The 23,491-nt window shown below is 40.2% G+C and overlaps 1 protein-coding gene across 7 annotated transcripts in view; it reads right to left on the reverse strand.

Moving 5' to 3' along the window:
• The window catches only part of Dclk2 (doublecortin like kinase 2), a 121,872-nt gene that overhangs the window by 95,039 nt on the left and 3,342 nt on the right, over positions 1-23,491 (reverse strand). For all 7 annotated transcript variants that reach the window (XR_012908034.1, XM_075950362.1, XM_075950359.1 and 4 more), the window contains exon 2: positions 15,007-15,338. Coding sequence is in view for 6 of the 7 variants with exons in the window: in XM_075950362.1 (XP_075806477.1) it covers positions 15,007-15,338 (332 nt within the window). In the remaining variant the exon portion in view is untranslated. The remainder of the gene's footprint in view (positions 1-15,006; positions 15,339-23,491) is intronic.

Consider the following 23,491-nt stretch of genomic DNA (forward strand, 5'->3'; position numbering starts at 1 on the left):
CTTGTCTTATACACATCTGTGTCCTCCATTCACAGGAGATGCTCATATTAGCAAAATGCATGCGTGCACCCTTAGGTTCCTCAATGTGTGCTGTGGGATAATTCTCTTGTATACAAATTAGTTTAATAAAACACTGATTGGCCAGAAGCCTGGCAGGAAGTATAGGCAGGGTGACCAGAGTAGATTTCTGGGAAGAGGAGAGGCAGAGATGCGGTTTTATGTCAGACAGAGAGAAAGCAAGCTAAAAATGCCTTACTGAGAAATGGTACCAAGCCACATGGCTAAACATAGATAAGAATCATGGATTAATTTAAGTTCTAAGAGCAAGCTAGTAATAAGCCCGAGCAATAAGCCAAACAGTTTATAATTAATATAAGCCTCTGTGTGTTTGTTTGGGGCTAAACCACTGTAGGACTGGGTGGGACAAAGACTTCCATCTACAAATGGTGCCCAATGTGGACAACTACATCCACATAAAACCTGAGAAAGCCTGGGAAGGGATTCTAGACATAAAAAAACACAGTCAAGCATGGCTTCTTGGTAGTAGCATTTTCTTGGGCAGGCTGTGTTTGCTAGAAGCAAGCAGAGGTGCGGCTCCTTTAAGAGAGGCTTCCTGATTCCGTATTAGTGGCAAAAACTGCATGGTGGCTCTTTTAAGAGGCCCTGCCATCAAAAAAGTGCCCGCTAGGTTAGACTCTCACAAATATGGGGCCTGGGTTTGAAATGGCTTTAGTCTTGTCTCTTCACATGGACCTAGAAACTCTGCAGAGTTGTGGCAATAAATGTGGTTCCCACCAGTACCTCTGCCATAAAGCTAGACTCTCAGGAAGCCAAGGAATGGGGCAGAGTTAACCACCAAAGCTGCAACTTTAATCCTAGCCATGGTGCTTAGCAGATTAAAGATTCATGTGGTCAGAAAAAGATAAGAGAAATACAGTAAATACAGATTCAGATAAAAAAATACCTCTAAATGGTTTAAAGTGTGTTTAAAAATATATGTAGGCTTGGGAGAGAAAATAAAAAAAGAAAAAGGATAAAGTCCTTAAAAAAGAAATAGAGTAATTTTTTTTTTTAAAAAAAAGCCACATAAAGCTGGAAAATACAAAGTCTGGATACTGTATGTTATTGTATTGTCTTCGAACTGTTTGACTGCTGAGGAAGGAGCAACAGCTGCTAAAAGACATTTGATTATAAATGCTGCTGGACTGAACCAACCTAAATATTTTAAAAATACCTTGACTTCAAAATTTAAGTCAAAAAATAACTTAAGATAACTCTGGAAAAGATGTTCTACTTTTATTTCCACAGGAAATGAGAGGCTATAGATTCATTCTGAATTAAGAAAAATCAGGTTTGATTGAGGAAAACCGCTGAAAAATCTCTGATAGGAGTGAATGACCCAGATGATCCTATTTTTCAGAGCACCTCTGTTGCAGTTTCTTTTGAGTTTTACATTCAGAACAGCTTCAAGGTGACTGGTTAAAGTAATCCAGCCACACAGTCCAGTCAGGACTTGGCCATAATCCTAAATTTTTTCAGGGTCCCCCAAAGATTACCAATGCCCACAATCAGCAGGAAGTAATCTAGAAAACTTCACCCACATTCCAAAAATTTGATTATGAATTATCTTTGTTAGCATGTTGGTTACAAGTTGTTATGGATAATGGTCAGGTAAGAAGTTAAACAAATGAGATTAGATTCAGGGTTTTTGTTTTAAAAAGAAAAAAGGGGGAAATGCTGTTGAAGAATGCTCTTGTACACTGTAAAGATTTGTCACTTATATTGGTTTTAAGTAAAACACTGATTGGCTAAAAGCCAGGCAGGAAGTATAGGTGAGGCAACCAGAGTAGGAGAATTCTTGGAAGAAGAAAAGAAAAGATGCAGTCACAAGCCAGATGCAGAGAAATCAAGATGAGAATGCCTTACTGAGAAATGGTACCAAAACACATGGCTAAACATAGGTAAGAATTATGGGTTAATTTGAGTTGCAAGAGTTAGTTAGTAAATAAGCCTGAGCAATAGGCCAAAGAGTTTATAATTAATATAAACCTCTATGTGCTTATTTGGGACTGAACAGCTACAGAACCAGGCAGGACAGAAATTTCTGTCTATGGAGGTGCTTTCTCTACTATTTAGGGGTAAGTAGCTACCATGGTTTGGATGATTTTCCCTCGCTTAACCGAAGTCTCTTAGGTGTGGAGCTTGGCCCTCAGTGTGGTAATGTTAGGAGTTGGGGACTAATAAAAAGTCCTTTGGCCAGATGGGATCCAGTCCCACAAGAGGGACTGGCTTTCACTGAAGGTATGGACTCTTCCTCTCAAATGCACTTCCACCTCTACCACCCATCGTGTGGTAATGCAGATAGTGTTTGGTGTGCAGCCTTCATCTCTACTGTAAGCTCAACAGACTTCTTTTATTTACCAAGTTAGCCAGCCTTTGTTGTTCATAAAAAGAAAGAGGCAGATAAAGTGCCCTTTGAAATTCTTTAATAAGCCCATTTATACTAAACCTTTCAAAGCACTTATCAAATATTTCATATCCCCTTTAGTGGTCCCTGCTTTAGAATGGTGGAAAGTCTCAATCACTAATTAAACTACAATGCCTTATAACCAGCTCGGTGCCTGGAGCATATCAGAATACTACTCACTGTATCTGAGTAAATAATATTCAAGTACTCAGTAGCATTTTATGACACACTTCTCCAGAGGAACAAACATTGATAAGTTCTTGCATTAAAGGGTTCTATGTTTGAATAATCTGAGGAAATGTTGCAATAATCTTACTTACAAGACTTTTAAAATGTCTCATCAACTAGCAATATGTTCTCTGGATGTGTAAAAAATTAAGCTTTTCCCAAACACAACCTAAGACTTTATGTACTGCAAACATGTGTGTGTGTATGTATGTATGTGTGTATGTGTGTGTGTGTGTGTGTGTGTGAGAGAGAGAGAGAGAGAGAGAGAGAGAGAGAGAGAGAGAAAATGCATGCTGACTTCCACAAACATGCAGTGGTGCACATGCATCTACACATAAATAAATTAATAAACAGAAGAAGAAAATAAAAATTAATAAATATGGAGCATCCACACCCTTGTGCCCTTCTGCTATCTGGACCTGCTTTTTTCATCTCCCCACTTCATTACAATCCCTGTTTACAGGCGATGACTCATGAGCCGCATCAAATGTGATTTATTATTACTTGGACATTTTAACACAGTAATTAGCTGCTACTTAATAACCATTATTAGTAAAATCAGTTATCAAACCCACAACACCTAGCTCCCTCTGACTTAGCAAAGAAAAGTATATGATTTCAGATTTCATTTGGAAATGTTGGCACAGAAAAATTTTCTCCACCCTCTGAGTCAGCTCTCTCAAATTAGAAAAGATTGCCTCCATGTATTATATACATTGTACCCTGCTGCACACCATCTCTTAAAGGAAACACAGAGATAGGGATAGGGTTCACCTGTAGAGGTTATCCTCAGCTAAAAGAAATCAAAACTTCTCTTGCCATGTTGATAGACGGTATTCGCTCATTACTGCATAGCAGTTGGTTTTTTATTAATTGTTCAGGGTTCTGCACCTGCAGATTCATCTACTTGTTAAAAATCTCTTCTTTTCCTAAAGAAACTAGCAGAATTTTTGTAGTCACTCTCAAAAACACTGAGTGGGAAAGATGGGGTCAGGCAGCATACACACAGCTGGGGCTGAACAAAGCAGTCTGTGTTGTTTCTCCTTTGTGTTGTAAACAAATATCCTTTTCATACTCGTGTGTTTCTACATTTTTGTTGTTAATTTATCTGTTTAAAATTATCCCCTGGGGGGGAGCTGGAGAAATGGCTCAGCTGTGAAGAGTCACTATCACTCTCACATTGGACTCACACCAGCAGTTCACACCCACCCCTAATCCCAGTTCCAGAGGACACAGGAGGATCTTTGACCTCCACAGGCACCCGGACTCATGTTCACATATCTACATGCAGACACATACACCCATACATAACTAAATTGTTTTTTAAAAACTGTCCCCAAGAACAGTGCTGAAGTTCTGACTGGTGCCCCTGAGCACAGAAGGCTGTGGTGCGGTCCCAGGGTGGTCCTAAACTCCAAGGAGAGATGCAAAAACACACTGAGGAGGTACTGAGCTATTTGCTCAAGGATATGCTCAGAGGTTATCATGCATACTCTGCAGAACTGGCTCCTACTAACATTTTACTCTTTTGTTGCATATTCTTGGACCACACCAGGCTAACAGCAAAAATAAGGAGCTTTGCTACATAGGTTGGGTTTACATTTTACTTTGATAAAAAAAAATAGTTTTACTTCACCAAAGAATATCTACTATGCATTACGCCTCCCACACAGCATTCTGGAATGTGTAATTCCACAAAACTGGTATTTCTACCTTATTAGGCCAGCATTAAGCAAACTGGGTAATTTATTCCTAGACAAAAAGTATACTTGGCTTTTTCCAACATTTTTAAACATGAAAAGCTGAAATGATCAACTGTAGAAGCATGCTTTTTTGTCCTTGGTATTCTCTCTCAAGCAAAAAAACATTTGACACTTATGTAAATAAATTCTGTCATGACTTTGCTAATGAAAACTTGGCCATTCATTTTCCATGTTGCTTATAATTTTAAGGAAATTTTCTTCTTTTTCTACCAAGAAGTAAATTTATATCAAAGTTTCTTTGTTGTCATAATTTTTATATTTTAAGACACTCATAAATAAAATGTGTTGCTGGGAGCAGACTATTACATCCCATTCATACCATGGTGGCAAGGTTTTGCCAGTTAAACTCTACCTTGCTCAGACCATGAATGATCAGGTTGGGAGCATGTTGGCGAGAGGCTGGGACAAACACAAGTCCAGAAGCATCTAATGAGAACCACTGTTCACCTACATGCCAGCACTGCTTCTGAGCAACACTAATATTTCCCACAATGTGATGATGACAAGCACAGTGAAAATTAACGTTCTTTAAGGAACTAAAATTCATAACAAACACCACTGTTTTCAGTCATTATGAAGATTTTGTAAATTCTCCAATCAAGTACTGATATCTGTCTGTATTATCTCGCCCATAAAAATGTTAATTCCCTCACAGGACCAAACCTTCACCCTCTGAAACCATGTTCCTTTCTCCCCGAGCACCAGCCTCCCACCAGGAATACAGCCTGGATTGCTGCTCATACATGAACGACAATTATTTTTGCATATGACCATCTTTGTGATTTTTTTTTTGAATTCTGTATTTTGATCATCTTTGTGATTTGGTCTGAACATCTCATATTCTCCAAAGTAAACTTTCTGAAATACAACTTGGATGCTCTTACAAGCCTTCAGCAGTCCAGTCCTGGTTCCTAAGCTCTTGGAAATGCACTGTCCGTGGTGCACCAATTGTCCTTGCTTAGTTTCATTTCAAACCTTCATGCTTTACCACACATACCACCTATACCTCTCACCTAGTCACTCACAAGCCATGTGCATTTCCCTCAGAACCTTAGTATCTTTCCTCTTCATAGCCACCATGCTATGCCAGACTCTCCACCTCAGCAATCTGATGTCTGGGGTAAAATGACCCTGTCTGCAAGCCTATCCTAGGCTCTGCCAGGTAGCAGTACCCATTAGATGACAGCAGCATACCTCAACACACTGGTTAGCATTTAATGGCGTCTCTAGAAACTTCTGACTTTCTCTCTTGTACAAACTGCCTCCCATCACACAGTAATCAAATCCCAAGACGCTTGCAGAGCAGCCCCTTTAGGGCCAAATTCATTACATACAGGTCACAAGGTCAGAAGACTTAAACAGCAACTCTGTCCAAGACAAATCATCGGTGTTCATCCAAACGCAGCCGTGTACACACAAAAACATGGATGTTAACAGCCTACTACTGGCCTGTCATAATGGACACAAAACAACCAATGTAGACATTCTCTAGATCCTGGATTCTGGGCACCAAATGGCAAATACACTGAGAGAAACAGAGTTCCAGAGAAACCTGGAAAAGTGTACAATGAACAGAACGAACAGAAATGGGTGTTTGGAGACACATGGAGAAGGCAAAGTATTAAAAAGCTTCAGAGTGGGGGGCTGGAGAGATGGCTCAGAGGATAAGGGCATTGTCTGCTCTTCCAAAGGTCCTGAGTTCAATTCCCAGCAACCACATGATGGCTCACAATCATCTGTAATGGGGTCTGGTGCCCTCTTCTGGCCTGCAGGCATACACACAGACAATATTGCATACATAATAAATAAATTAAAAAAAAAAGCTTCAGAGTGGTAGGCGCAGAGCTGCCACTGTGGTAGACAGAGGTGCAGATTTTTGTTTTCCACAAGTCTAATTATGAACCTAACCCAGTTCCTTACCTAATGAGGTGTATAAGAGAATAAGAATTACTCAGGGCCTAGTACATGCTAGGCAAGCATTCTACCATGGAGCTAAAACCCCAGTCTGATGGAGGAAGGTCATTGGTTAAATTAAAAGAAACTGCTTGGCTCTCATTGGTTAGGAGATAGGTGGGAGGAGTAAACAGAACAAAACGCTGGGAGGAAGAGGAAGTGAGGTCAGACTCGACAGCTCTCCTCTTGGGAGCAGACGCCTTCAGGAGAGACGCCATGCCCCGCTCCCGGGCAGACACATGCAATGAAGCTCCGACCCAGGATGGACTTAGACTAGAATCTTCCCGGTAAGACCGGTGCTATACAGATGATAAGAAATGGGCTAGTCCAGGTGCGAGATTTAACCTAGAAGAGGCTAGGTAGAAATGAGCCAAGCAGTGTTTAAAAGAATACAGTTTCCGTGTAATTATTTCGGGGCAAAAGCTAGCCGGGCAGGCAGCCGGGTGGCAGGGACACAGCCCCGTCGCCCATATTACTACACCAGTCCACCCTTATATACCTTTAAATATGTCAAACAGATACACAATCTAACTTAAAATTTGGTCAAGTCATGTGTGGTGGCAGACACACAATCCCTGCAATTTGAAGGCTATTGCAGGAGGTTAATGGGTCCAAGGTCAGTCAATATACATAGACAGACTATGGTTCCAAGAAAAATGTTGCTCACATGCAAGATATTTTGAAACACAAAATCAGTGATAGTAAAGGAAGCATAATCTACAGACTAAAAACTCCTCAGACAAGACTTTTATAAATAACAAGGGGAAAGCTCTTCCTAAGGAATAACATTCCAGTAGTGAATGCAGAAAGAATGGTGGAATCAGAACATTGCTATTTACCAAATACTATAGTAGTAGCTGGAGTGAGCAATAATCAGCAGGCACTAATATTAATAAATCAAAATATGAAAAAGCAAAGTATGTGCACATTCTTAAGTCTCCCTACAACATATTAATTTGTGTTTAAAATGTCAGTTTTATAATGAAAAACAACCTGCAATTGAGTGGCCAACAGAAATGACATTTTTCAAGCTCGCCTGACTAAAAACTCTGAGGACACAGCATGACTCAGTAGTATTCTTACCAAAAACACAACCAAGACAAGTTCTAAATGAAGAGAACTATGCAAAATAACTAGCCACAGTTTTTCCAAACAATAAGATCACACACACACACACACACAAAAAACAAAACCCACCCCAATAATCTTTCACAAATCATGGGCAGAAAGAGAAATTTCAAGCAAATGCAATGTGGGCTTCTGGATCAAATGAAAGACACACAAGACACTGAGGAAACACACTTGCTTGTGGAAGGTTTACTCATGAGCTTCCAGCATGTCTGTCAATCTCCTAGTTTAGATAATTACCCATGTCCAGGAAGGATTAAGATTAGGGGAAGCTGGATGGAAATTATGTAGAAAGTCTCAAGTGATGATGGTTCAGAGGTTAAGAGCACTGGCTGCTCTTGCAGAAGACCAGAGTTCAATTCCTAGCACCGACATGATGGCTCACAATCATCTGTAACTCTGGTTCCAGTGACGTGTGACGCCCTCTTCTGGCCTCCTCAGGTACTAGATACCACGTACACGCACAGTACACAGACATACACAGGCAGGAAAACACACATAAAATTTTAAATTATTTTTTTAAGTATATGAATTCATTGTATAATTTTATGTCTAATTTCAAAATTAAAAGTGAAAACATTAAAAAGTAGAGGCTTAAATGAAAAAGATCAAATATACATATTCCACAATCTGCACTATTCTTAGCAAACTAAATCTACCTTAAAAGCTAATCCTCCACTGTGCAGAATGACCTCAACACGCACTGTGAAACTTCTCCATGAGAACTTGTGACAACTTTATGAAAAGCTTCCTTTTCTGCATGGCTCATTGCATTTCTGGAGCCACACTTTTATACTGAAGACGGTGACCCGAAGTCAAAGGTTCTTTGAGAGCACTAGAGTAAGTAACTCAGTAGGCAAAGCCCTTGCCACCAAAGAAGAAAGCTGGAGCTTGAATGCCCAGAACCCACAGGAAAAAGCCAAGCAGATACAATAGCCTGCCTGTAATCCCTGAAGGCAGGGATGAAATCCCTAGAGATCTGGCAACCAAACTAGCCAAAAAGGCAAACTCCAGGTTCAATGACTCACCCCAACACATACTGTGGAGAGCAACAAAGGAGAAGCCCTGATGTCGGCCTCAGACATCCACACATGTGTGAACATGTATAACCATGTGCACCCCATTCCACATACACACACACCTAAGAATTTTCTCTGGATGTACTTTGTAGCATTCCTCGGGTAAGAATATGACCACATACCTATTGAAGGATGATCTTGAAATATAAACATGTGTAAAATGTCTGGCACTCAAGATTAGAGTCCTATTAACTTTACTATCATTTAAAAAATCTTATAGATGTCATCCCTCACTGCTTAAGTATAAACTCTGCCCTATAACAGAACTACATCATAGGAAATGAATATATCAAATTATATTTATACTTCCCAGGATCCACATCATATGATTAGTTTGTTGGGGACAAATTATACTGATCATACTTCCTGTTTCTTGGAAGTTTGAGAAATTACTACATCATCACTGATACTACCTAAGAGAAAATGTTCTGCAAGGAAAATAAAAGTCACCTTCAGCTTCTAAAATTTTTAAGACATTTATCTTTGGTCATATATAAAATATGGACCACAATACTAGTGAAGAAACACACAAAATGTTAAAACATGGGCAAAGTTGCCTAAGTAGACTTTTATAAGTTTTCATTTATACAAGCATCATTTCGCATAAAAAGAAAGGCTTTTTATTCACATTTTCAAGGGCTGTCGAAGTTGTTCACTGGTAGAGCCCTTGCCTGGCAATCACACAGCCCTGGGGACTTGATACCTGGCTCAGTAATGAATTCATTTCCATTTTCAAATGTTCAGCCATACAGTTTAACATAGTAAATAGGTAAACTAACAACCACTAGAGATTAGATGCTCAGGAATCTAAAATCTTCAGAGATACACTGTGTATATTATAGCAGCATCAGTGAGTTCTCATACACGATACTCATAACTCACACTTGAAATGGCTTTTTAATGACCTTGCATGTGGACAAACAAGACCATTTTTAAACATAATCAAATTTATTCAAGCTCATACTTAGAGATGCCTACCATAAGCCAATACAAAACAGAAAAAAACATATGAAAAAAAGTAAGAGTCTGATATGCCTATGAAAACAGGAGCATTCCTTCTGGGTAGGTCCTGGCTGCTTCGATATGAACAGTCCCTAAGACTCTGGAAATCACCATGGAGGTGATGCTAACTGCAGAGCTCACTGCACTGAGTCTGGTAGTTCTATCATACCACAATTAAGAGTCCTATAAATACCCAAAGAGAATAATCATGAAAAACAGTACACAGTCTAAGAGTGAAGCTATTCTATATTAACATCAACAAATACATGGGATCAATTTTTAAATCTGAAAAATTACATGGTCTTACTGAGAGAGCAACCGTATTTTCCTTCATGAAGCATTTTTATTTAATGTAGACTCAATTCATTCTTCTTCTTCCCTGAGAATGTGGAGGGCATGGCCAAGCTTAACCTTTGATCTCTGCATAACCAATAAGGAGGAAAAATAAGCACCTCTACCAGGAAAAGGAAGAGTGAAGAGATGCAGCAGAGCAGGGATCTGCAACTAGCTGACCATGTGCTAATGACCCAGGTAATAACTAAGCTTTGCGAAAGTGAGGGTGGAAGGCGTCCAGACTCTGAAATGGCTCATATGGCAGGCACACCAGCGGCTGTCATGCTCCCTGAAGAGGACACTGCTCGTGGGCATCTCAACGCTGGCAGTGGTCCCAAAGTCTGGAAGTGTTTTACCCTAAAAGCATCAACTGCAAGCAATTTCTAAGTCTGTTTTGCCTCTGTCCATGACAAGAACCAACTTGTTCCAAAATTCTATAAAATGTTTCTTTCATGTTAAACTCTGCTGTTTCTGGGAATGCTAAAAGCTAGAACTCTTCACATATGTGGGAAAAGTTATATTTGGACCTTTCAGTTCTGTAGCAGAAAAAAAGAGACATTTTTAAAGAACTTTGCCGCTGTGGCTTATTTTTAAAAAAAAGGCTTTCTAACTTTAAACACGTTTGAAAGGCCTTCTTTCCCTATACATGTGTTTAAAAGTTCAAGGCTTTGTTTCTTAAAAAACAAAACAAAACTGTATTTGGGTAACTAATCAAAGTTCACTGTGTGTTTAAACAAAATTATGGAACGGCCTGTATTCCTCTTTATAGATCTTTTTTCTTAGTCATCTCATTTATAAATATATGAGTTTTACATTAGGAATTTTCATTTATCATTCTTTTTCCTTTTTGCTGGGTTGGGGGAGGGAGATGGAATTTGGGGCCACTTCCATGCGAGTCAGGTGTTTATTACTGAGCTACTCCCAACTTCAAGATTGAACCTTTTTGTTTTGTTGGGGTTTTTTTGTCATTGTTGTTGTTTTGTTTGTTTGGATTTTTTCTTGTTATTGTTTTTGAGGTAGGGTTTTTCTGTGTAACCCTGGCTGTACTAAAACTCACTCTGTAGACCAGGCTAGCCTCAAACTCACAGAGATCCATCTGCCTCTGCCTCCTGAGTGAAGGTTGTATTTTTTTAAAGATAATGAAAAATTATTTGTTTTTTATCCCTGTACCAAAATACCTACAGGAACCTAAAATGACTAGAGGTTTCAGAGATCCATGATCAGCTGGCTTTACAGCCTGGGCCTGAGACAAGACAGAAAAACAGGGGTGAAGCACATAGCAGAGGATTCACAACAGCAAACAACCTCTGAATTACATTTATTTATTTATGTATTTATTTATTTATTTTACAGCCCTACCACAGTTTCCTCTCCCTCCTCTCCTCCTGTTCCCTCCCCCTCCCCTCTGTGCCCCCAGTCTACTCCTCCTGTTTCTGCTGCATTACTTTTTAAGTTGTCTTTCCTATCCTTGTGAGCAAAATAAAAAATACAACACACAGAGCTCACTCCTTGTTTCTTTCCTTTAGCCTTTTCCTCAACTGTTAGATTTCCCCAAACACACACGGAAATGGCCAGTATGAAGGAAGGAATGGAATGCTTTCACATTCAGTATTTAACTGGTAGCAATCCATCTTCCTGATTCCACGCTGGGCTTAAAATTCCTATGCACAGTTTCTCATGTTTGTTTTTCAGGCTTTTTTTTTCAAGACAGGGTTTCTCTGTGGTTTTGGAGCCTGTCCTGGAACTAGCTCTTGTACACCAGGTTGGTCTCGAACTCACAGAGATCTGCCTGCCTCTGCCTCCCAAGTGCTGGGATTAAAGACATGCGCCACCACCGCCCGGCTTGTTTTTCAGGCTATTTAAGACAAATTTCTAAAATGAATTTATGAGTTCAAGCAGTAAGACCTTTGAGAGGGTTACAAACATTTGCATACTGCTTTTCAAAGCTTATAAATTGTATACTTCCATCTCTTTTGACATGGTCAAATCACTGCATCCTCAAAAACATTGGACATTTTTAGTGTTATAGTATTTGGTTTTAATAAATGAAGTTTTCCTGGAGATCAGAAGGCAAAGCAGCCACCCTAGTCAGCCCTACAGGTCAGGGAGTGGTGACACATACCTTTAATCCCAAGACTCAGAAGACAGAGTTAGAAGGATCTCTGTGAGTTCAAGGCTAACCTGGGCTACACAAAATCAATCCAGAAACAGATCCAGGTGGTGGTGGTTCACACCTTTAATCCCAGCTTTTTGGAATCACACATCTTTAATGGAGAGAGGTGAAGACAGGAGCAATATGGCTGGGCAGAGAGAAGAATATTTTTTGTTTGTCTGAGAGTTGGTAGAGGTAAGATCTCTCTAGTTGCTTGACTGCTTTGCTTTTCTGATCTTCAGCTTGAACCCCAATATCTATCTCTGGGTTTTTTATCCATGCAACAGAAATTTCTCTTCCTAAAAGAAAATTAATTTAAGCACCAAAAGGAAGACTGAAGGACTGTTGGGGGATATCAGGAACAAAGCCCATGTCTCACTCATACTAAAATACTCTACACTGAGTCACAGTCTCAGTACTCAAATGTTTCATCACGAGTTTACACATTTTAAAGGTCACTGCATTTGTCTGTGTTTTCAAACTGTACAAACTTTTAGTCACTTTTCCAGGATGCCCTAATATTAAGTTGCTATAACTCAACATAAAACTACTGTTTGACATCCAGAAATGTAATGTTTATACAGTCCAAGAAACCTTACTTACTATAACTTTCCCACTATTTTTATTCTTGGAAAATTCTTTTCCATTTTGACATAGCTATTGATATAGTTTCAGTGCCTTTGTTGACGATACCATGCATTTCAGACAGAACTTGGGGAAATAGAGTTGGAACTGACCTGCAAGCCTCCTTCCCAAGGACTAGCTCTAGTGATACCTGAAGATGCTATGCAAGCTGTCAGAGGAAAAGAGAAATCAACATTCCTACCCAGCTATAAAACTTATGAACCTCAGTGATACCTTTCTGACAAGACACCCTCATGGTACAATAACAGCACAAGGGCACTTTATCACGGGAATGACCAACATCTGTCTAATAGAACTTAAGGTCTACTCAATAGGAGGGAATGCACACCCAGTACTATAAACTTAGCCAATATCTATGGCTAGAGAGGTTCAAGACCCTAGGGGAGAACCCACAATTGCCAAAATCAATATAATTTCTAACCATATTCTAAATGCTTACTCTTATACCCAAAGATAAGGGTAACTCTCACCCCTCCACAAGAAAACCCTTCTTTTGTAGTAGAGAACATTATAGAGATATACAACTGGTCCACATGTAGAGAATATGTGATCACAGGTGCTTAGCCCCAACTGGTTTTCCTACAATGTAACTCCTACTCCTAAGGCCCAGAAAAACCATGGAAGAGGAGGAAGAAAGATGGGAAGAACCAGATGACTCAGGACACTTGTTGCTAGTATCTTCTAGACATGACAGAGAACTGTACCTATGAAATCTCTACAATACAGTTACCTAAACAAGACTTGCATACCACCAGTCAACATGCCAATGCACATGAGGGAAATTTCACAAAGCCCCACCCCTCAATGAAGAGAAGAGCTACTGGCAACTAATGGTGGCTGACAGAGGGAGAATCAGTTTTCCCCAAGAACTATTGTCCAGATAGGTTATCCAATCCCAAGTGGTCAACCCTTAACACGTGTACAGCAATATGGCTAGGCTTAAAGCCATGGCTTTGATGGCTGGATCCAGCCCACTCCTTAGCTTTTTATTCTGAGAGTCTAGCCTCACAGCAGAAGTACTGGCTGGAGCCATGTTTATTGCCACAACTCTATGGCGTTTCAAGGTCTCTACCACCACCAAAAAGCATGCAGTCAGTTTTTCACCAATACCATTTAAGTGTTTCGTGGCAGGACCTCTTATAAGAGCTGCAAGGTTTTGCGGCTAAAGCTGAGTCAGGAAGCCTTTCTTAAACGAGAGCACTTGCCTCTAGCAAGCAGAGCCTACTCGAGAAAGTGCTGCTATCAGCTGTGCTTAACTCTATCCTTGTCTATCTAGAATAACTTCCCAAGCTCTCTAAGGCTTTAAAGTGGATTCGGTCAGCCCCACATTGGCACATCATTCTGTTGACTGAAGTTTGTGTCCTACCAGGTCCCACATCTATTTAGTCCCAAGTAAACACACAGAGGCCTACATTAATTATAAACTGATTGGCCTAGTAGCTCAGGCTTCTTATTAACTCTTATATTAGCCCATAAGACTTGTCTGTGTTAGCCATGTGGCTTGGTACCTTTCTTGACAAGGCAATCACATCTTGCTTGCTGTGTCTGGCTTCCTCTGTGTCTGGATGAAGACTGCAGACTGAAACTTCCCTCTTCTCAGAATTCTTGTTATTTCACCTCTACTTCCTGCCTGGTTGCCCCGCCTATACTTCCTGTCTGGTTACTGGCCAAACAGCATTTATTTAAAATACAAGTGACAGGGTACAGACCATTGTCCCACAGCACAAACCACTAAACACTAATTGATAATTATTTCTGGATCACTTCCTGTTTAGCACATAACACCACTCAACTTATCCTTTTCCCTGGAAATTGACATCTTTCCTTCTAAAAAATGAGGAGCACGAGGATTCTAAGATAGCTGGAAAAATGGGAGGCCCTTACATCTTTCTTGCTAAAGGCTAATTCACACATATAGTCTTCATGTAAATCTGCAAGGACCACATCCAGGAGACCATGACATTCTGTTGCTGATATAACTGCAGCAGCACAAGGAGCTGGACCTGCTCTACACCTCTAATCCTGCACACAAGGAGCTGGACATGCTGCATGCCTCTAATCCTGCACATGAGGAGCTGGACATGCTGCATGCCCCTAATCCTAGCACTTGGGAGGACAGTGGAGCCCAAGCTCAAGCTTGGCCTGTCTTATACAGCAAGTTCCATACCGTATAGGACATCAGCAAACACCAGCAAAGATAGTCAACATGTAAACTCAAAGAAGGCAAGATGGTGAGCTGTGGGAAGCACCACCTACCTGCTTTCCATCCAGGGTGCACAGCCTCTTGACCACGCCTGAATCTAGTTTAATGGCTTCGGTGATATCTGTTAGGACCTGCTCAAAAGAATGGGCAGTCTTTTTATTGAGAAGGATCCGCACGGCCTTCCTCGGCTTCACTCCACTTCGAATCACAGTCACTAACTTGGGTTTGATGAAGTCCTTGCTTTCTTTCACCTCGCTCTTCACAGAGGCCACGACCAAGGCTCGGGTTGTACCTCCCTTGATGTTCACAGACCAGTTTGGATTAACATTTTTGGTGTAATCAACTTTACGAAATGGTTCATTGGAGGCGCACACGTAACTCTCTCCTAAAAAGCAAATAACAATTTTATTAGCACAATATCAGATCTTTGAGCATTGGCCATAATAAGCCTGGATGCATTATGTCTAAACAATGGCTTCTGGAAACCTGTAACTCCTAAACTTGTGGTCACAAAAAGGGGGTGCAGTATAATACCCCTTTCCTTTAACATCCCCCCACCTCCCTTTCTTCCAAAGTACCTAGGTTGGTTTTCAGAAAATTACAGGTATAATGTGAAAAGCACTAGGCCCAGAAATGAAGAGTGAGACCTGGGTTTTATTTTACCCAAATGTCTCACCTTTTATAAGTCATTACTCCACACTTTGATTCTCAGGATCATTAGCTGCAGAATTAAATAAATAAAGTAACTAAATTACAAAGTACTTCATGATTACAAATGCAAACTAATTTATTCTTCATAAAAGCTCATCTTAGCCAGCCATGGTGATATGGTAGAATCCTGTAATCCTAGCTACTCTGAAGGCTAAAGTGGAAAGATCTGAGTTCAAGGCCAGCTTGAACTGTTACTGCAAAGGGAGAGGGATTGTACTGGGTATGGTAGCTCAAGCTTGTAGTCCTAGGAGCAGAAGTTAAGGCAGAAAGATTGGCACCAAGTTTAAGGATACTCTAGGCTATGCAAGGAGTTTCAGGCCCATCTAGGCTACACAGTGAGACCCTGTCTCAGAAATAAACATAAATAGTTCATTCTGGTTGAAATATTTGAAACAAATATATTCATAAAAATTAAAATCCTAATTTCAGTCAAACAGCATCACTACATCCTTATACAGTGGACTTATTATATTCAGATGTAGTATCATCCATTCAACTACTGAAGCACTGTGAAGCAAAAGGCTTGGCTCCTCAAAGCAGCATACTGCTGGCACTGTTTTCTCTAGAGGAATATAAATTTAAAATAAAACTAAAACTTCAAGTGGACAACTTTTCTATATCTTCTTAAATGGGAGCAGATATTAAGCTAAAACTATACAGTCATTTCTCACAAAGCTCAATCAGGCTTTTGTTTAATTAAGAAGGGCACAGAGGCTATACTGTTTGCTTATCGTTTATCGATATCTAAATTTTTTACATTCCAAAATTTCTAAAATTCCTACTGAAAAGATGGTACTTTTCCAAGAATTATATAACTTAATTATATTGGTACTGACTTTTTGACATGGAAGGTTACATGCTAAGATTTTCTCTGAGATATAATCACAAAGAACACATTATTTCATATACTTAGTACAAATAGATTCATTATTGATATAGTAATTATATCAGATGAGTCATAAATGTTTTAACCAAAATAATGAAAAAGAAAGCCTGAGGATAAGCTAATAATGTCAATACTGACTATTATCAAAATGGTCTCCAGGACCTGATTAGTAGAGAACCTCCGAGATGCCCAAAGGCTCCTGCACAAGTGACAGATCAGGGATGTGGAAAGGAATTCTGAGGACATGCCATGTCTTCTGTGTAGATGAATTGTTAGGGTTCTGCCTGGGAGATGCAGGGAACCAATCCTAAACTATAATACCACTCCTACAGCAGCACCCTGAAGTCTTCCCCAACCATCACCACCCAGGTTGTCATCCCCATAGAACCATTTGATAGTATGTATGGGCATAAGAAAATTGTACAGAATTTCAAAAAGTTATAAAATTAATAAAGCCATGCAATGCACATGTATTAGTGAGAAAAATATGATGGTGCTATCATTGAATTTTACAGAAAAAGCACAAGTCATATCAAAAAAATTCTTGCCATTTTTATTTTTGATGAAAACTTGATGAATGTTCTGACTCAAAATGTGAAATAGAAGACTATGTAAAAATAACCTTAGCAAGAGAAGATAGTTGTTTCTTAAGACAGGGAGATATTAAGTCAGTGGTAAAGTCTTCTTAAAGATAAAAAAAAAAAGGTAAAAAGAAAGTGAGCAGATTTTCTCTGTCCATCTCCTTTGATCAACCAGACCCTGCACAGCTGACAAACCACCCAGGACACACGCTTTTCAACTCATGTCTTAATTTCCTTCTACGCATGGGCTTGGAAGAACAGAAACAAGCAGGAGAGCAAGCCCTTCATGTGATTGTCTAGTTAGAAGTGGTTAACTCCTTCCCTGTCTCCCCTTTCCCTTCATAATGTTCCTACTAGAAACATGTAGACCAGTTCTATAATTTGGAAAGTTCTGAGTCAAGGTGTCCACAGAATAGAGCTTCACACTTCCATGGTGTGCATGTGCACATACGGTTTTCCGCACGCTGAGCTTACGAGCTATTGGTTTCTCATCATTAGTTAAGAAGGTTTTTTTATATATATAAATTAGGTGATCTTGTTCGTTCAGCAGATCCAAGCCTCACCCTGGTCCAGCTGAAGCAGTCACTGGTAGACAGGTTATGAAAGCATATGTAAGGTTTTTACTTTCCCTAGTTGCTCTGAAAACAAACCCTGGTTATAATCTAGGACATCAATGAGTGATTCCCAACCTTCCTAATGCTGTGACCCTTTAATACAGTTCCTCATGCTGTGGCGACTCCCAACCATAAAATTATTTTCATTGCTACTTCATAACTGATTTTGCTAGTATTATGAATCATAAGTAAATATTTGTGTTTTCCAGTGGTCTTAGACACTTAGACAACCCCTGCAAAAGAGTTGTCCAACTTCCAAAGGAATCACAACCCAAGAGTTGAGAACTGCTGACCTAGACACTTCTTCCAACACCTTTGCTTTTTTAAAAAATCTGTTCTTCCTGGGGCCCTCAATTGCTTATGGGGTGAGTGTGAGTATCTCCTCCTCCTTTTAAATTAGAAGCTTTGAAGTTTTCCACTATTGAGAGTGATGCTGGCTGTGGGAGAGCTACATATGATTTACAAAGTAGGGAACTCCTACACCAGCAGTTTTAGACTACTTCTGTGTTAGTCAATATCGTTCTCACATTTGCTATAATTTAATTATTTAGGTCACTAACTAGTTTATAAATAATCCTGACATTCAAGTCAGAAATTCTGTGACATGAAATCTGGAGCCCATGGTTGTACTTCATTCTTGTAGAAGGAGCAGGCAGACAACCTTATAAGGAAAACAAAACCTGATTAAGCCTGAAACACAGGCTCTTCACTTCTGGAGAAAATGATGGACATATTGATAAACATGCATTCATCACACTTAAACAAGGGAATGCAGAAGAAAACATGGAAAGACAGTTAAGGCTTAATACTGGTAAATCTTAGGAATTTCAATGCTTTCCTAATTTCCAAATCTAAGGAAAATTTTCCCCAAAAGAATTCAACCGAGGAAAACCACATTCAGGCATGTGTGCTCTTGGTGAAGCCTAACGTGGGTGAGCTTCTGAGTGCATTGTAGTCAAACGTGCTCATATCCATCAGAAGATGAGTACCCCACATAGCTGCTAAGAAAAATACAGAGCAGGAAAGAGTAAGACTGTTTTATTAGTTTACTGTGACAAATGATTTAATTGGGTTTTCTAACCAAACTGTGCACTGGCTAAAGTAAAAATTATGGGAATCATCAAGATAACACAAAATCCCCTGCTCCAGCTGGGATACTATGTGCACTGTACCTCTGTGTCAGGCCCAAGGAGCTTCCCTGTCACTTCCATCTGCGGTGGACACAAAATAAGGTGGGTGACCTCTATGACCACATTTTCCACACATCTGAAAACTAAGCACAGTCCTCTCCTCAAGATACATCCAACTGTTAGGTTTGGGATGCTTTCCACCAGGGAAAGTGGAAAGAAGCTACTGTGGACGCAGATATGAAGAATGTCTATATACTGAGGTTTCCACATATAGATATAGGAGTGGGAGCATGATTAATAAAAACTCAGAGACAGGTATTAGGGTTCAACCTGAAGACCAGAAAAGCAAAGCAGTCAGTCACTGGCTCTGACCTTAACCTCAGTCTGAAAATGGTGATCCTGCCTCCAGGAAGTCTCAGAATGACTGTGACTGAGAGCTGTCTCCTCCCATTTTATAATCATCTCTAATTCTGGGATTAAGGGCATGCACCACTACTGTTTGGTTTCTATGGTAAACTAGTGTGACTACTGGGATTAAAGGTGTATGTCATTGTAACTACTGGGACTAAAGGTGTATGTCATTGTAACTACTGGGATTTAAGGTGTATGTCATTGTAACTACTGGGACTAAAGGTGTATGTCACTGTAACTACTGGGATTAAAGTATGTGTCATTTGCTGCATAGTCAGTAAGACTGGCCAGTGTGGCTGTTTTACTTTTCCAAGCTTCAGGCAAGCTTTATTTTTTAAAATACAAATAAAACGACACTACAGAAGTTTGTCTTAAGACCTAAGAAATTAGCTAAATGTGAAAACAGAAATTCTACTAATGAGACCAAAAATAGTTCTCATACAGTAGTGTAAACTAACAGGTCCTTCAGTTCCCTACACCTGGTCAAGGGTAAGATATCCTTAGAGTTCACAATGGGAATTTTAATCTTGAGTTGGTTTTTATGATAAAATGTATGCATCACCTCATTGTGAAATACATCTAAATAACTACTTCTAAATGAAGCACAGCCACACAAATTCCTGCCCAAAGCTCTAACTCTTTAGGTGCAAGGTATGTGACTTGGCCAGGAATTAGTTAGGAAAATAAGATAATACCTGATATAAAGATATGCTCACAGCAAGTTAAGGGCAGAGAACATACACTTACTAGGAATAGAAGTCAGTTAGCTATATAGCTGGCTCAGTGCATGGCATTCTGAAGGGCATTGCATCAATTCTGCACACCAACATAGCATTAAGCACTGAAGGGAACCGTGAATAGCAGTTCAGTTAGCACAAACAGTACCTGCAGCTTTATCCAGCTAGCTTACATTTTCACAGGTCATGAAGGTCGGCCAGTTCTTTCATGGCCACTGTGCTTGGATGGCATTGCAGTATGGAACCTTTGCATATCATCTTTATATTTATAAATATCTTTAAATTACAATGCAATTAGCAATCTCTATCATTTGTATGCTAGATTTTTATATAGATTGTTTTACCACTATTGGTGGTGGTGCTCTAGAGCAGTGGATCTCCACCTTCTTAAAGCTGTGACCCTTTAATGTAGTTCCTTATGCTGTGGTGACCCCAAACCATATTTCACTGTGTACTGTTATTTTGTTTGTGTTTTAACAAACAAAGCTTGTCTGAAGATCGTAGTGCAAAGCTAAACCACTTGAACCCAGGGAGTGGGGGCTCACACCTTTAATCCCAGCACTAGGGAGGTAGATAGGACTAGACAGGACTATAAAGAGGGAGGAGTCAAGAGCACTGCAGTCTGAAGGTTTAGTGGAGACAGATACAGTCTGGAGATGCAGTCTGAGGACAGGATTGCCCCCTCAGTTTGAGCACTAGTAGAGGTAAAAATTCTCTAGTGGCTGGCACTCTGCTTCTCTGGTCTTCAGCATTAACTCCCAGTATCTGACTCTCGGTTTTTATTATTAATAACAATGAGAATTCGTGCTACATCATTTCTACTTCATAACTGCAATTTTGCTACTGTTATGAATTGTAAAGAAAATATCTGATATGCGGGATATCTGATGTGTGTCCCCTGTGAAAGGGTCATTCAGCCCCAGGAGGTCATGACCCATGGGCTTAGAACCATGAGCTGGAATCTTGTAAAGCAGCCCTCTACCACTGAGCTACACCCACCTGCCACCCTTATTCTTATTCTCTTTCTTTTCTTTTCTTCTTTCTTTTTGCCTGTCCTGGAACTTGCTCTGTAGACCATGTTGGCCTCAAACTCACAGAGACCCACCGGCCTCTGCCTCTCAAGTGCTTGGGTTAAAGGTGTGCACCACCACTGGCAGGCTCCTATTATTTCCAGGGGGCACGAACATACTCAGGTTTTGTAATTTCAGGGGAATATGAGGAACAACTTCTACTGTTCCACACAGTAGTACAATGACTACAGTTAACAAAAATTAAGTGAAATGTTTCCAAGTCAATAGCAGAGAGGATTTTGAAAGTTCCTAGCACAAACAAACAAAAATGTTTGAGGTAATAGGGTTACCGTGACATGATCATTAACACTGTGTACAGGCATTGAGATAGCTCACAATACCCCATAACTATAACTCCTATGTATCAAATAAAATCAAATATAGCCAGGAGTGGTCCCAGCATTTGGGAGGCAGAAGCGGGTGCATCTTAGTTCCAGGTCAGCCAGAACTACAACAATGAGACTCTTGTCCAAACAAACAAGCAAACAAACAAACTGCAACTATAAGGCTAGTGGAAGGGTTTCAAACTGAAAGACGGTTGACATCTGCAAACAAACTGGGGCACAATGAGTGTAGCATCCCATTAACAGGCTCATCCAAGCAGTGGTTCCCCAGCCTCTGGGGTCCTTCAATTCTCCTCTCCTGCATCCTTAATCTTCCATGGATCTAACAGCACAGTTTAGCCCTCAGTTTCGGCAAGCAATACCGACTGTGACTTAGATTCAGCACTCACACAAGTAACAAAAGTTCAGAAAACAAGTATTCATTCAAAAATGAAAGACAGACAGACAGGCCTTCCAAGAATGAGAAGACTTGAGGGAAATGGGTCATATCTGAAGGACAGATAAACAAGCAGGGCAGGCCTGAGATGTAACTCTGATGTCAAAGTGCCTGGGCACCTGGAAGAGGAGAAGGGAGTTAGGGGCTGGGGGAAGGAAGAGGAGGAAAAGGGGAAGAAGGGGAAAGAGGAGGAGGAGGAAGACATAGCCAAAGTTTTATGAATCTCCACATGGTCTGTTCAGAGTCAGAAAAAAGGTAGGCAGGGCATGATGGTGTATGCCTTTAATCCGAGCACTTGGAGGTGGGGGTGGGTGTCAGACATAATTTTGCTGGAAGATTCTGAAGACCACGACTCAAGTATCTCTAGGAGCCAGGCTACTAAGTATTTAAATGCACTATAAGATTCATGTGTAACTCCCCAGCTACTGACTTTGATCACTAAACTAAGGAGACACATATCCACTGAGCCACTTTTCAGGTTCTTTCACTCACACGGGCTTAATGAACATGCATAGAGCCAGTAATACATTTTGATCACTTTCTTCAGGTGAGGCAAAATACTGTTAAGAGATGATGAGCAGCAAGGAAATGAGGAAGGAGACTATCGCTGACTGAGAAACAATTTTATCATTATTTCAAAATTAATCTTAAATTTGTAAAAGATAGTCTAAGGAAGAGCTCAATGAACTAAATTGCTCTAAATGTATATTCTGATATGCATATTCCAATAGCAGACCATGGAGACAGCTCCGTCAGTCAAGTGGCTGCAGCACAAGCATTAGGATGTGCTGGCTGGTCTTACATCAAAGTTGACACACAAACTAGAGTTACCCGGAAAGATGGAACCTCCACAATATTCAGCTGTAGGGCATTTTCTCAACTAACTGTTGATGGGGGAGGATCCAGTCCATTGTGAGTGGTGCCATCCCTGAGCTGCTGGTCCTGGGTTCTATAAGAAAGCAGACTGAGCAAGCCGTGATGAGCAAGCTATTAAGCAGCACTCTTCATGGACTCTGCATTGTCTTTTGACTCCAGGTTCCTTAGTGTGTTTGCTTAAAATGTTAATAAGTGTTACCCTGTAAGCAAAAGCACGTAAATTGATCTTAGCAAACCAGTATCTTCCCATTCCTTTTTTCAAAATGGTATGCACACTCACAGACATACATAGAAACAAACGTAATAAAACAAATTTTAAACACAAAATAGATTTCTTCATGATTTACTTTCAGTAAATGCTATGTCATTTTATATACCTATAACCAGGTGATTATAACTTATGTTAGGCAAAAGGGGATGACAAGTGGGAAAAAGTGCTAAAAGCCCTCATCTGGACATTCCGAATGGACCTTCAGAGATACTCCAAGCTCAGCGGACTCAACCCGATTTCCCCACACTTACTGTTGGGAGATAGAGTCCTACAAGAGTTTCCAAGAACAAACAGATTTACAGGAACCCACACTGCCCACTCGGCAATACAGTTAGCTGGTTTAGGAACCATGCTGAAGGAAAGCTGTCCTACACCAGACCAGCTTGATTCTCCAGATACTTTCAAGGTCAAGGGTAGGAGAAAAAAACTGGGCCATGCAAATTTCTTTTGTCATCTGAGCTCAAGGGGACA

This window comes from Microtus pennsylvanicus, chromosome 16, assembly GCF_037038515.1.
Source record: "Microtus pennsylvanicus isolate mMicPen1 chromosome 16, mMicPen1.hap1, whole genome shotgun sequence".
Lineage (NCBI taxonomy): Eukaryota > Metazoa > Chordata > Mammalia > Rodentia > Cricetidae > Microtus > Microtus pennsylvanicus.